The sequence below is a fragment of the Oratosquilla oratoria genome, chromosome 26 (genome assembly GCF_046742065.1).
Source record: "Oratosquilla oratoria isolate Oo_2021 chromosome 26, ASM4674206v1, whole genome shotgun sequence".
NCBI lineage: Eukaryota > Metazoa > Arthropoda > Malacostraca > Stomatopoda > Squillidae > Oratosquilla > Oratosquilla oratoria.
In genome coordinates this window covers 52,758,918-52,774,142 of record NC_134802.1, presented here as the reverse complement: position 1 = coordinate 52,774,142, position 15,225 = coordinate 52,758,918, and the positions used below count along the sequence as shown (strand labels likewise).

At 42.1% G+C, this 15,225-nt stretch overlaps 1 protein-coding gene across 1 annotated transcript in view; it reads left to right on the top strand.

Annotated features, from left to right (window-relative positions):
- Positions 1-13,357, top strand: part of LOC143039587 (carbohydrate sulfotransferase 14-like) — a 17,799-nt gene extending 4,442 nt beyond the window's left edge. Inside the window, exons 2-4 of the mRNA XM_076209818.1 lie at positions 8,494-8,605; positions 9,967-10,250; positions 10,908-13,357. Coding sequence (XP_076065933.1) covers positions 8,513-8,605; positions 9,967-10,250; positions 10,908-12,051 — 1,521 coding nt within the window. The 5' untranslated portion in view covers positions 8,494-8,512 and the 3' untranslated portion in view covers positions 12,052-13,357. The remainder of the gene's footprint in view (positions 1-8,493; positions 8,606-9,966; positions 10,251-10,907) is intronic.
- Positions 13,358-15,225: the final 1,868 nt, after the last annotated feature.

The following is a 15,225-nucleotide window of genomic DNA, read 5'->3' as shown; positions in this document are numbered from 1 at the left end:
TCCAGTTTCTTTCCTGTTAAATCAGAAGTGAAGTAAAGGTGTGTCCTCACCCCCATCACTTTTCAACTCCTCCATGGACTGGATATTGGACAGTTGTCGATGATTGTCGTTCCAGAGCATCTATTGGCAACACCAAGATCACTGGCATTGTCTTTACTGATGATGCTCTCCCTGCGGTGTCGTTTGAGGCCCAGGTTGCAGCCTTCGAGTCACTGCACAGAGAGGCGAGACCGCTTGGACTCCAGATCTCTTGAACCAAGACCAAAGTCCGGACATTTGGGGTCTTACTGGATGACAATTCAGTCTGTCCAAGTATGTGGCGAGGACATTATGGTCTTCGAACGCTTCACATACCTTGGTAGTGTAGTGCATAATAATGGTGGGTCTTATCAAGAAGTACTTCGGAGATTTGGCATTGCCCATTATGTGAAAACGTCAACTAGAGTATAAGACGTTGTCAATATTTATAAAGTAGAACTAAGATCCGAATCTTTAGGCCACTTGTGTTACCTGACCTGCCGTACGACTGAGAGAAATGGACAGTGAATGTTGGCTTGAAGAAGCGTCTCTATGTCTTTGGGACCAAGTGCCTTTGGACGATCATGGGGTATCGTAGGAATGGTTCTATATCAAACCAGAGAATGTACTATGAGACTTAGTCTAGGCCAATTGGCAGCATAATTCGTGAACATCAACTCCAGCTATGGGTTGTCTACACAAGTGACAACTTTCAATGGGGGAGAGGAATAGGGACGATCGCAGAATTCATCGCTGGGGCAAGTTAGTTCGAATCTGTTCAGAGTTGTTTGGAGTGGGGAAGGTATCTGCATGGGAGCTTGCTCGGAAAGACAGTGGGGACTACCGAGAGCGTGTGCTCTCGATAGACGATGTGGCAGGGCATGGTGCGGCCACCGTGGCGTACAAATCCTTCCTTCATTGACCCGCCTGCCACTCCGTGTATGTTACTAATGGTGGTATTCTTAAAAAAAAAACTTTCCCTTCCAAGGATTTATTTAAGATTTATATAAGGAAAGATTTTTTTTAGGAATACCACCGTAAGATTCTTACGGTGGTATTCTTAAAAAAAGATCTCTTCCAAGGATTTATGTAAGGAAATATTTCTTTTTAAGAATACCACCGTAAATATCTAATCACGAGCGTCTGCAGAAGTTTTTTTCTCAAAGGAAGCACACAACATATTTTCATCATATACTTTACATTATCTGTTCCTTTTACAGTTTTGTTTCACAGATTATTTTTAGTAGAGCACGTTACATGTAATTCGCATGAATTACTGTAGTTTGAGCCATTCTCTACACTAACACACAACTGCAATACGAATGGCGTAATTAAGAACACTGCTGTCACTATTCTAAAATACACTACAATATGGAGAGAATGTTCGAGATGTTGACTAGCCAAAGCTTGAATTGCCACTGTGGATCCACGTAACGTGTCCTTTTCTAGAATACATTTTATACGTATAAGAAAAGTTTGCAGGAGTGATGTGGCAGATGTTGGCGCAGTCGTGAGTCTAGGTGGTGTTTGAGAGAGATATGTATTCAGCAGTGGATTCCATAGGGTTGATGGATTGATGGATTTTCATACGTCAATTTCCTCATTGAGTTTAAGGATATTTAGCAAATGGAACCGTTTTACATGATGCAATAATGTATTTTTTTCAAATGCGATGGGTGAGGTGTATGGTATCTTCATTAAAATACAAGTAACCTGATAAATTGGATCTTCGCGTTCTGAACTATTTACCCAAGATTGTTTATGTAGAAGAGTTGCAGACGTCATAGCGCTTCGCTTTTGTTCCAGGCGTATTTACCCATCAGCCATACTGGTGGGCCTCTTCAAATCATATGTCAACAAGCGACCATATACGATGTTTTTGTTTTATAGAGATGGACAACTCTTCTTAGTCATTATTTATCAACAGCAAATATATCAACAAAATTCTGAACAATAACTAAACCTCAATACATTTGAGAAAACGAATAAGTTCGAGTCATCGTCATATATACAAACCGTTATCCTCGTATATCATACTAGTAAGACAAATCATAATTATAGAAAAATTAACAGCAACAATAAAGGAACAAAAGATGGGGATGCAAAAAAAAAATCGGGAAAATAATCAAAATATATATCCGATATAAATATTCGATTTTGTGTAAGTCTAGGCCCCGTCACACTACGCGTCAAATCGTGAGGAACTTACCACGGCGGTCCCCGCAACACACTCAAATTGAGGCACACGTGGGGCACTTGACGCGCGCCACTGTCCTCCCAGCAGTGGTGGATTGGTGACGCGCGACAGAAGGCCCACCAAACCGCCTCATTCGTCATGTCACAGATGTCTCAGCTCCATTGGCGTCGTGAAGACGTTATTCAATTAATAGAACTGTACAAGGATAACGTGTGTCCGTGGCAAGTGAACCATCACCTGTACAAAGCTGTGGCAGTTTTGATGAACTGAATATCGCGCGTCACTCTCCCACGGCAATGAGTCGCCGTTTGAACACAGGACGGTTGAGAGGCGGGCACCTTTCACGCAGTGACTGAAAAGACGCGTAATGTAACGTAGCCTTTAGTCTAGGAGATAGTTTTTGAGTGTAGTAAATTATCACACTCGTTGAAGTATTTTGACAGTAATAAACAACACTTCTATGATAAAAGTTCTATCGTGGAGTCAATATGGCACACGTAAAGGTGACAAGGATGAGAGCAGGACGGAGGGAAAGTACAAATAAGAGTGATCAACGTTTTATCTTATTTTGTTCTATTTTACTTTGTTCTATTTCATATTATTTTTTATTTATTTATTAATTCATATATTCTATTTTTATTAATGAGATTTAGTCTCCAGTCATAAAAATGAAACTACTGGACGACTCTGGTCAGTAGGAACTGTCGGTAAAATACCTAAAATATTGACTGCATATGCAGTCGATATCCCATACGGGGACTATACTCAACAAATCCATATCATTTGATTAAGAATTCTTTTTTAACCTTGCCGATTGGGCATATCTTAATGCACGTGTTGTGTATATTGATATAAGCTAGTTTGACCCCATACTGGTTACTGGAAAAAAATGCATATACGCGCATTGGTTTATACTCGTATGCTGCAAACATAGACGATTCAAGATCGCTCTCAGCATTCCAAGAAGCTGCATCTCTTAAGTATTTCTAGAACACACTGTGGGCAATGTTCTACGTGTTTACACTGTCACAGATGTTAACACTGTTCATTTATTGAAGAAAATAAAAGAAGCACAAGGCGTTTGCTAAAGTAAATAAAATACATTATTTTTTAGAGACACGGGGCAATCCTTGTAAATTTTGTTCTGGCTACAGCCAGATGATTTTTATAAAACTGAGGAGATTTTTTCAGCTGATTAGAATCGTCTGGCGTGTGTTAGAACCAAATAAGCTAAGTACTCGTAGACCATCGAGCTAAAGAGGACGCCCGGCTTCCGAGCCGACGCGAACGCGGAAGAACCAATGCTCAGACTCGGTCACAAAAAAAAAGCAGCACAGACAGCTTTTCCTTTGTTTTTTTGTAGGTAATCAGGCGGGTGTTGAACCCTACAGTGATTCTACAGGGAATGTTCGAGAAATAAAACTCCGCGAGTTTACTTTTCCAGTGTTTTTAATCCCTGGCGTTCATGAAAAACGACCAGTACAACCCGAGTATAGTTGGAGAAATAAGTTCGTCGATGGTATACTAGCATGTAACGGTATGAAAAAAATCTAATTCACATATAACCCAAAAAGTGTCAGCCAGTGGTTGTCCAGGTATAAAATAAGAAAGTTTGTTATTTATATGCAATACGACATCTTTCCAAGTATCTGTTCTTACCAAATACAGTACCAAGTCTTGCTCATTAAATTGTCGACGAACTTTATGTCACGACTGTGCCCTCACCAACACGATGAAACAAGACATTCTCTACTTCTTCGCGAGAGCAAGTTGGGTGAGAGAGCTAAACTAGAGTGATACTGTAGAGGCGGTAAAATAGAGGAAATGGAATTGGGCAGGTAAGTTAGTGCGAACGATTGATGAGCGATGGAGCAAGTGTGTTATTGGGTGGACGCCGCGAGATGGAAAGCGTGGAAGAGGGAGACCAGACAGAAGGTGGAGCGACGAGATTGAGAGGTTTGCAGGAGTGACGTGGCAGAGGATGGAGCGGGCGTGTGAATCATGGAATGCTATGGAGGCCTTTGTTCAGCAGTGGACTCAGGATGGCCGATTTGATATATGTATGTATATATATATTTATGTATGTATATATATATATATATGTATATGTATATATATATATGTATATGGCATGGGAAATCACATAAACTCGTGATTCTAAATATGCGGAAAAACCACTGAGGAAAAAGATAAACTGATGACCAAGCGCTTTCGTCTATTCATACATCCTCAGGGTACATATACCCTGAGGATATCTGAATAGACGAAAGCGCTTGGTCATCAGTTTTTCTTTTTCCTTGGTGGTTTTTCCGCATAAATATATATATATATATATATATATATATATATATATATATATATATATATATATATATATATATATTTTTTTTTTTTTTTTTTTTTTTTTTACCAGGCAGATCCTCTTCCTAAAGAGATCTTCCGTCGCAAATAACCATCGCTTCTATCCTTGGGGACAAAATTCAAGGACAAAATTATCCCAGAGAATGATACGCTTTAAATTATTGACAGCGGAGAAATCAATAAGTGTAGAACAATTGATTCAATTATACTTGAGGACTATAGTGAATTAGGATACCAATATTTGTTTTATTTATTTTTATTTATATTTTAACACTATTCTTAAGACCCTCCAAACTATCAGCTTGGATGTCGTGACGACTTCATATATTTTGTTCTGTCTAATGTCGCCAGTCGATTCAGTTCGGTTGAAGGGAGGGGGAGGGAGTGTGGTCAGGTAACGGGATGAGCTCCCAGTCGAACCCGTTTTCTTTGAAATCCGAGATCAACCTTATTTTTCTACAAAGAGTATTTACGTGTCTACAAGATTAACAAAATTCCACGTTTGCGTGTCTGAATCTCACACGCGCGCTCACACACACACACACACACACACACACGACTAGATGGCGCGGTTGGTAGAGCGCTGGACTTGGAAGTACGGTGGTGCTCGCAGTACCTGGTTCCAATCCTGCCCAGGGTCGAAATGATTTCGGTATCGCTGCGCTTCGGGTCGTTACTCTGACTCTCGTGGGCGGGGAGTTGGGTGTGTGTGTGTGTGTGAAAGGTCATAGCATTACCCATAGATCGATCATACGAGCTCTGAGCTCTCTTCCGGGAGGGAAATAGCTGTCGATCACGAGTCCAACACGTGATCCAAAGACCAAGGTGAATACACACACACACTTTAAAAACAGTCTAGAAAAAATGAGATATGAAGACGGGACACTACGAGCATAGCTCCCCTTCCCGTAAAATACAACTAGGTACAACTAGGTAAATACACACACACACACACACATTCGTGGCGCAGTGGTTAGAGTTCCCGGCCGCCACTACCAGGGATGAAATAATTTCAGTATCGCTGCGCTGCGAATCGTTACTCCAGCTCTCGTGAGAGGGTAGTTGGGTGTGTGTGTGCGTGTAAGGTCACAGCATTACTCATAGATCGGTCATATAGGAGCTCTGAGCTCTCTTCCGGAAGGGAAATAGCTGTCGATCACGAGTCCAACACGTGACGCAAGACCATGGTGCATCACACACACACAACAGCAACACGTGGCGCAGTGGCAGAGTTCCCGGCTGCCACTACGGCAATCCGGGTTCGAATCTCGCCCAGGGCTGAAATAATTTCAGTATCGCTGCGCTGCGAGTCGTTACTCCAAATCTAGTGGGCGAGGAGTTGTGTGTGTGTGCGTGTAAGGTCACACCATTACCCATAGATCGGTCATATTTGAGTTCTGAGCTCTCTTCCGGGAGGGAAATACCTGACGATCACGAGTCCAACACGTGATCCAAGACCATGGTGAGTCACTCACGAGAAACAACTTTCTGTGTAAATGCGCCAACTTGTGGAATAGTCCAAACGACAAGGTTGTAAAAAAAAAAAAAAAAAAAAAAAAAAAAAAAAATGAAGATAGAAAGGACGGGGTCCCACGAGTGTAGTTCCTTTCCTGTGCATTTTAATTAGTCTATCTGTATACCAAGAGATTTTTCCACCTTATAAGGGAGGTAGCCAGCTCAGGGCCACGTAACCTACTCCCATCCACCACCCTCCCCTCCCTCTTATCCTAGTTCCTCATGGATGACGGGTCATACCTGCATCTCGCCCACTGCCCTGAGTCAGAAGCAATGTAGCAAGGCACAGTGCATCCACAGCAAGGCCGCTTCACTCAATCGACGACCCTCCCCCCTCATACAGAAAAAGAGAAAACAGGAAGAAACCCCTTCTGACTTCGTCAAATTATCCTTCACACATAATTACAATTAATGAATGCAATTAAGTAAACCTACTTAAACATATACACTTATGTAGTGATTGCATTTGTTGTTATGATCTGGCTAAATATGGATTTTTTTTAACTTATAGCAGATGTGTGGTAGGCTATCCCCCCCGACCCCCATCTTCGGAAGGGGAAAAATTATCTGCCCTCTGATAACGCGCGCGCGCGCGCCTGTGTGTGTGTGTGTGTGTGTGTGTGTGTGTGTGTGTGTGTGTGTGTGTGTGTGTGTGTGTATTCACCTCGGATCTGCTGCAGTCTCTGTCGAGACAGCCAGACACCACCCTACGGCAGTGAGCTCAGAGCTCATTATTTGCCGATCTCTGGGTAGGTCTGAGACCACTCACACACCACACACCGGGACAGCAAGGTCACAACTCCTTGACTAACGTCCCGTACCTACTCACTGCTAGGTGAACAGTGGTTACACGTGAAAGGAGACAAACACAACTTATCTCCGCCCGGCTGGGGAATCGAACCCCGGTTCTCTGGCTTGGGGTTCGTGTGTGTGTGTGTAATAATAATAATAATAATAATAATAATAATAATAATAATAATAATAATAATAATAATAATAATAATAATAATAATAATAATAATAATAATAATAATAATAATAATAATAATAATTAATAATAATAATAATAATAATAATAATAATGAAAATAATAATAATAATAATAAAAAAATTATTTCCATTACAGTGGTACACTGACAATAATACATTGCAAAAGTTGATTAAAGATATAAGACTTGGAATATATACATGGTGGAAGTTTACAATGAGTTGATTATGTGCACAATAGATGGGATGGCACTGTGTGTGTGTGTGTGTGTGTGTGTGTGTGTGTGTGTGTGTGTGTGTGTGTATTTACCTACCTAGTTGTATTTACCTAGTTGTATTTTGCGGGAAGGGGAGCTATGCTCGTGTTGTCCCGCCTTTGTATCTTGCAGTGTCTAGTTTGTTTTTAAACTCATGAATGGTTTTTGCGCATACTATTTCATTGTCCAGTTTGTTCCAAGTGTCCAAAACTCTATGAGGAAAACTGTTTTTCTTCAGTTCTCTTCTATAGCTATGTTTTTTTATTTTCTTTCCATGTCCTCTTGTGTTTCTTTTGTCCCAGTTAAGTAAGTTCTCACTATCGAGTACCTCTGTGCCTTTCATGATTCTGTAGATGGTCAATAGGTCACCTCTCTCTCTTCTTTGCTCCAGTGTCGGTAACTCCAGTTTAGCCAATCTCTCTTCGTATGATAGGTTTGCAAGTGCAGGTGCCATTTTTGTAGCTGCTCTTTGGATTCTTTCTATTTTCTTTATATTCTTTTTGGTACTGGGGGACCACAATGTCGCTGCATACTCTAATCTAGGCCTTATCAATGTAACCAATATTTTTTTCATCATGTCTTCGTCCAAGTATGTAAACGCCACTTTTATTGATCTTAGCAAGTTGTAAGTCTCCCCGACAATTTTGTTAATCTGTATATCATAGGACAAGTCGTTCGTGATAATTACTCCCAAATCTTTTTCGGATCCTACTTTCTTTACTTCTTTGGTTCCAATTGTGTGTGTGTGTGTGTGTGTGTGTGTGTGTGTGTGTGTGTGTGTGTGTGTGTGTGTGTGTGTGTGTGTGTGTGTGTGTGTGTGTGTGTGTGTGTGTGTGTGTGCACCTGCCTTTGTCTACGTGTCTGTATGCATGTGTGTGTGTGTGTGTGTGTGTGTGTGTGTGTGTGTGTGTGTGTGTGTGTGTGTGCGTGCGCCTGCCTTTGTCTACGTGTCTGTATTATGCATGCATGTGTGTGTGTGTGTGTGTGTGTGTGTGTGTGTGTGTGTGTGTGTGTGTGTGTGTGTGTGTGTGTGTGTGTGTGTGTGTGTGCCTGCCTTTGTCTACGTGTCTGTATGTATGTGTTTGCGTGTGTGTGTGTGTGAACGTCAAACCTGTAATGCCAAACCAGTTTTCTATTAAAATCTTTTCCGCCTCGCAGACGAACTGTGCAGCGCAAGATGTTGCCCGGGTTTCTGCGCAAGCTGAACAAAAACATATCGTCCATCCTCCAGGCCGTCCTCATCATCTGCATCATCCACTATGCTGGACAGGTACAGTGCCTCTTTCGTTCATCACGTGACCTCCCACAGTGGGAACAGTCTTCCCGTGCCACGTTCGTTATGTCACGAAACCTTCTCAAATGTCTTAAGTAGATGAATCTCTCTCTCTCTGTTTCTCTTTATTTTTAGCTGACCCCCGAAGCCCCCCGGTAACTGCCCTAGGATAAACGTGGCGGCTTCTGCCACAGGCAAAGCGCATTCTTACGTGGAGCTCTGTGCCAAACGATTTTATTCAATAAAGAAAGTCACAGGTCAAACTGGATCAATGACCCGTCCTTCCAGCCGAAAGGACTATCACATTAGGCTTCACCAGCGTAGACAGTTGAGAGTTCGTTTGAGTGAAAACGACTTCGGTTACAATAATTTATTTAACAAATCTCCAAATATCAAATTATCTTCCCGTCATATATAGCAAGAATGAATGATGAACTAAGAGATTATTGTAAAGCGATACGAATGTTAGACATACTCTTGAAATGTTTCTAGAAAAGTCTAGATTTCTGTAAGCGAAGTCATGTTCTAGTTACTCAAATGGAGGTTTCTGCATCCTGAGACCACTGCATACCCTTTCTAATCTCTGCACCGCGCCCAGGATTCGAACTCATGCACTCGGCTTCCCTGGGTAGCTGACAGCCGCTCGCGTTACCACTGTGCCACGTCCTCGAAGTCCAATCTCCTCGCCGTGCTGGTGTTCCCCGAGGAGATGTGATAGTGCATTCACGCCAGGAGGCGGTTATTGGCCACTGACGTCGTTAATTTTATTCTTTGTGCTCGGACTTCTAACAAACCACAGGGCACGTTGCCCCCCCCCTCTAGTTGAATAAAATCAACTGGCGACAGTCAGAATAGTTTCATGAGTGCTTCATCTTAGCTCCCATTTGACATATTATAACGTAAAATTGGAAATATTTTATAGTACAATAAACATGACTGTAGAAATCTGTTTACATATGTTAATTAGTAAAAAAAAAAACACTTTTATATATCCGCTTTAACTAGAATATCATTAAAGTATTTTTTACAGACGTTTACTTTTTTCTTTTTCTTTTTTCTTTCTTTTTTTATATACAAAACCCGTTCGCTTGAATATGTTCGCTTACATATGTTAATTAGTAAAAAAAAAAAAAACAATTTTATATATCCGCTTTAACTAGAATATCATTAAAGTATTTTTTATAGACATGTTTACTTTTTTCTTTTTTTTCTTTTCTTTTTTCTTTCTTTTTTTATATACAAAACCCGTTCGCTTGAACTTGTGTACTTCTCATGTCTTTGTCCCCGGCTTTGTGTTGCTTCCCTCATCAGATGAACTCAAAGTAAACAGTGAACTGACTGACCGCTTCTATTTCCAGGGCTTCCTCGTAAAGATCCAGAAGAAGCTCAGTCTGGGCTCTCACAATGGCCACCAGAACGTCAACCGCCTGGTACCTCCCCGGCACATCGCCCCAAGGCCTCATAAGAGTTCTCATGGAGGTCACGCTGGGTCGAGGATCAGGAACGCTCCCCCTCGTCGGAAGATGGTCAAGTCGTCCACCACGACCACGACCACAACGACGCCAGTGCCGGTCCCCCCCCATGAGGTCCTCATGCAGCTGCAGAAGGAGAAGCTGGATCAGCTGTGGAGTACTTGTTCCAAGTGAGTTTCGTTCTGGTTGATGCCAAGTAGATGTATTCAGGTGACGGGAAGTCGACCTATTGGTGCATTCCTTCGGCAAGGGGATGTCGTCAGAGCAGCACAGGGTTAGGAGTATCTCAATGATCTTCTTCAGGCCAAAGGGCGTTTCTGAAGTAATGGGTATTTTGCCAGCAATAGTCGGTGCTTATATCCTTGGGGACAAGGTCACACCGAAGAGATAAGGTCACAGAAGTGGTCAAGGAGAGGTTTAAGGAGGTAAGTACAATTGAACTCAGGGGGAGGAAGGGGCCTTCCATGATAGAGCCAGATGGAGGAACATATTGGGACCACTGACAGACATAACGCCTACGACTGGGAGCTGATGTAAGAAGTAGAACTGAAGGATGGTAGTAGTGGTCAGCAGTTGTGTTTTTTTTTTTTTTTTTTTTTTTTTTTTTTTTTTTTTTTTTTTTTTTTTTTTTTTTGAGCGGAGATTATCATTCTTAATGGAGGTTAGTCTCCAACTACAAATGAATGCTGAGCGACTTGTTCCGTAGAGATGTCGCCGAAGTCCTTAAGATGTCGACCTCATAACACTTGTGCAATAACACTATACACGTAACCTTAAGTGTTTCCAGTGACAACATTCCGCCCTGACACTCTCTCTCCCCCTTCCAGGTGGCGCCAGGGACTGTGGCAAGACGCTACCGGAGACAGCCTGACCGAAGAGGAGAAGATCCTGGCGAAGCCTGTCTTCAGTTACATGCCCAGAATCCCGGCCTACCAAATGCTCCTGACCTCAGAGCGCCTGGGCCTCGCCTTTTGTCCCATCAGAAGAACGGGGGCCTCCTGGGTAGCCAAACGCCTCCTGGTGGCTAGCGGGAACTACAAAGAAGAAGAACTTTACAAACTGAGCCAGCCTACGCTCGAGCTCGCGCGAAGACAGTACCCGTTCTTGAAGGCGTGGGAGGATTACCCGATCTTCCTCCGAAACGCCACGACGATGCTCATCACCCGGCATCCGGTGGATCGGCTTATTGCCTCCTACAGGCACACTCTAGAGGACGCCAAGAAGAACTATCAAGGCTACGTCAAGTACGGCAAGCGAATCTCTCGGATGATGCGACAGGGAGAAACTCACTGGAAGTCCAGAGAACCCACATTCAGAGAATTCGTCCAGTATCTCTTGGAACGGGACATCCGCTACTTCGATGACGAGTGGCAGCCTCTGACGAGGAGGTGCACCCCTTGTCACATCCCCTTCAACGTGATCCTACAATACGAGACGCTTTGGAACGACGCTCACTATGCATGGGGTCAGACTCCTTCAGTGAAACCCATCAACACCACCGACTACGTGACCTATTCTCTCACCCCGGACTCGAAGGTCAAGTATGTGAGTCAGCTCACGTCCAAAGAGTTGATGTCACTCTACCATCGCTACCAGTTGGACTTCGACCTCTTTGGGTACACCCTGGACGACTACCTCCCCTACACGATGTCGAAAGAAGAGGGGGAGACTAAAGAGTTGACGAGTTCTTCGGGAGGTAATGGTACTGTGATTAAGACCCAAGCTTCTGCCGGAGTAGCTAAAGGTGAAGAGGTTCCTCCACAGGATGGAATGAACGATCCAAATGACAACGGAGGCGAGGACGCTGACGCGGAGGAAGCCCTTCCGGACACTGTCATAGGAGTTCGAGGAGAGATCGACGAAGACTCTGTCAAAGAAGAAGACGAAGAAGGGGAAGGAGAAGGAGAAGAAGAGGAGACACAGGATGCACAGCCTCAACAAGAGCATGAAATCACTGAGAACGAAGTCTGAGACTTTACTCCTCATCCATAACTACTGTGATTTTTTTTTTCTCTTTCATTTTCGTCATCTTTAGCAAAAGACTAGAGCATAAGGATGCTGTGGACGGGTGTGACTACTGGACTGACCACCGAAGTCGTCAGTAACTTCGACTCCCACATTGTGAGTCGATGTCATGTTGTCCCCGAGCATGGAAATTCCCTACAAACATAATTAAGTGGGCCAACATTGGCCCTAGGTTGGCCCATTTGTTACCGATATACACCAACCTAGGGCCAATGTTGGCCCACCAAATCATGTTTGCAGGGAACAACCTCAAGTATAATGACTAGGTCAGTATAGAGGGCAAGAGTTAGTCTTGTTGAGAAGTCAAGTACTACAGGCTGGTAAATTAGGCACATATTTATACATATTCCACATGTTGAGTGGATATTTAAAATAGTATCATGAAGATGAAGAGTTATGACAAAAACGCGTGCAGAAAGCCCCACACATCATTCATGTACCTAGCTATCACCTGTGAGCTACATTGAAAAGGTGCATCAGTAAACTTAAGTAAACCCAATTCTATGTTGATTCATATTCCACATTGTGTCATATTTCAAAGGATACTGATCCTACAAACCCAAACTTTTTGTTTAGCATTTTTAAATGAGGAAAGTTGCTGCAACTTTCAACTGGGGCGTAAGGCTTGTAAGGTCACTTCAACTTTTGCCATATCTCTGTTGTAATCCTGTCATTGTAGTTATCACAAGAAATGACGTTGCAACAGTACACATGACCAGTCCATAGTGCAGGCAGTACACTCAATGTTTTAATGGAAACTAGAACAATACTGTCTTGAACTACTGTATACTGAGTGTTTGAATCAGGTCATACTCGTCCTCCAGCATAAGCATATATCACTAGAGTTTAAAACCGAAAGCAGTCTGTGAAACAATAGGCTCTCTTGTAAGATATCCATCCTTGCAGTCATGGCCAGGCGTCCCCAGGCTGTAACAACCAAGAATGAGTTTTCATTCTGTAGAGTATGTCAGGTTCAGCAATTAGTCTGCTGGGCCAGCTCCCCACTCAGCAGGGAGCTCTTGTAGCAAACCAGATCATGTCATCATTGGCCAGTGCAGCTTCCAATCAGAGGTTGCTATGATTCTGTGGAAACTGGTGCTAAACAAGATGGGTGAGAAAGACAAGTTTCTGTCAAGTGGAGGTACTCATACTCAGCCCAAATGCCCACACACAGTCATAGCATACTATTGTTCTTTGTACTGCCGATATGGGTGTCCCAGGGGTTCGGGGGTAAAGCAAGGTGTTAACCCTGCACCCCCCCCCACACACACACATTGGGTTCTAATTTGTAAAGCTTGGTTGAAAAATAAACAAATAAAATGGCTCAGGAATATCATCACATGAACAAGAGATTTGACATCTCAAAAGTGTTCTTTGTGAAAAAGAAGTCTTCTATCTTCCCACACCCTCAAGAGAAAGTTGCCTGGCTATTCTTCCCTTGATCTTGCCATGAGTGAGTGGCACACTATAAGAAACCCTCTACCTAACCAATGCTCAATGGAAAAATGCCCCACAGTGACAATCCCCTCTTGCATATTGCTGATGAGTGAATTGGCGAAACTTTTGGAGCCTCTGGGAGACACGACTCCAATGTCTGCACTGTCAAGAAGTTCCAGGTGTCTAGATGTTAATAAAAAAAAAATCTTGACATTGTAGGAAGAACTAAAATCTTGGATTGACACCACCTATTAAATTATCTCCAGTAATTTTTTTTATGTGCATGGGTGTCAACAGTTGTTCAAACAACCTATTGAATAACTCGCACATTTTACAATGTAAGATTCGTAAATGTGCAGTTATTAAAATAGAATAAAATCTGTGGGACTTGACCTCAAAGGCAAATAGTGTAAGTTTATCATTTTGCTCTTTGTGGAAATTCCTTTAAGTGCCTATGACTATTGATCTGGGTTGCCACAAAATCATTTTAAACAGGCAAGGCCAAATGAAAGTATTGCGGAATTATTTATTGTATTTATTTAACCATTTTTTGGTTCACTTTATTTTCTATAATGAAAATTATTTATTATCTACATCCCAGTCCTTAGGTGTGTGAGCTCCGCTATTCATTTCATGACAAATCTTATTCTTAAAAATTATTCCAATAACCAAGGCCACTTCATATAATTGGCAAACCAACCCCCCCCCCCTCTGGCAGAAAAAGAGAAGACAGGGAGAAATCCCTTCAAGCTGTGTCAGAATATCATTCACACATACTCTTCCTCTCTTATACTTCACATTTCTGCCCCATACAGTGCTGTCAGCACAATTACCCCTTAACATCTGTTCCCAAATGTCCTAGGGCAGTGGGCGAGATGCATGGATGACCCATCATCCAGGAGGAGCCAAGAGGGCGGGAGGGATGGTGAATGGGAGTGGAGTATATGAGGATGAAATGAATGGGAGTGGATTTATGCCTTTGACTTTGGGTACCTCCCTTGCTAGAGGGAAAAAGCCCTTGGTATATGTTAAGTAATGTTAAGTTTATCATTTTACCATTGTACTGATACAATGTTGTTAATGATTAGTTCAATCCCACGAAAAGATGTAATAAGGTAAATGTAAAAGTAGTTGACAAACCGCCCAAAAATCTCTGCAAGTAAGTCGGTCGTGTGTACGATATAATTTTAATTTTTTATAAATTTTAGAATTTGACCTGTAAATAATTACACTTTACCTATGTTTCCCACCATCAATTATACCTGACAGAATTTTTTATCTTGAAGAATTTGAATTATTTATACTTCTACTGTACTCTTGTTCATCTTCAAGCTGACATTGAGAATTTCCTTGTTGAGATAACTAAGCATATTTTGCAAGTCATGTTGTTTTTGAAATGTAATGTTCATATATCAAGTGATTAAAATTAATATTCTGTTAATAATCAAGCCTTTTACTCCCTCTTGGGATCCCCTGTAAAACTTGGGTTCTCTTTTCTCCTTTATGTTTAAGTAAACAAATCACAGTTGTACACTTCATGTAGAATGCAGATGTTTTGTAATTATATTTGCCCTTTGCGAACTTGTTACCTTTTATTCCACAGAGTCCGCATTAGGCTTGCCTGCTATTCCTGTAGAGGACATGTGCCTTTGACCCAAGCTGTGTAACAGGGGACAATTCCTT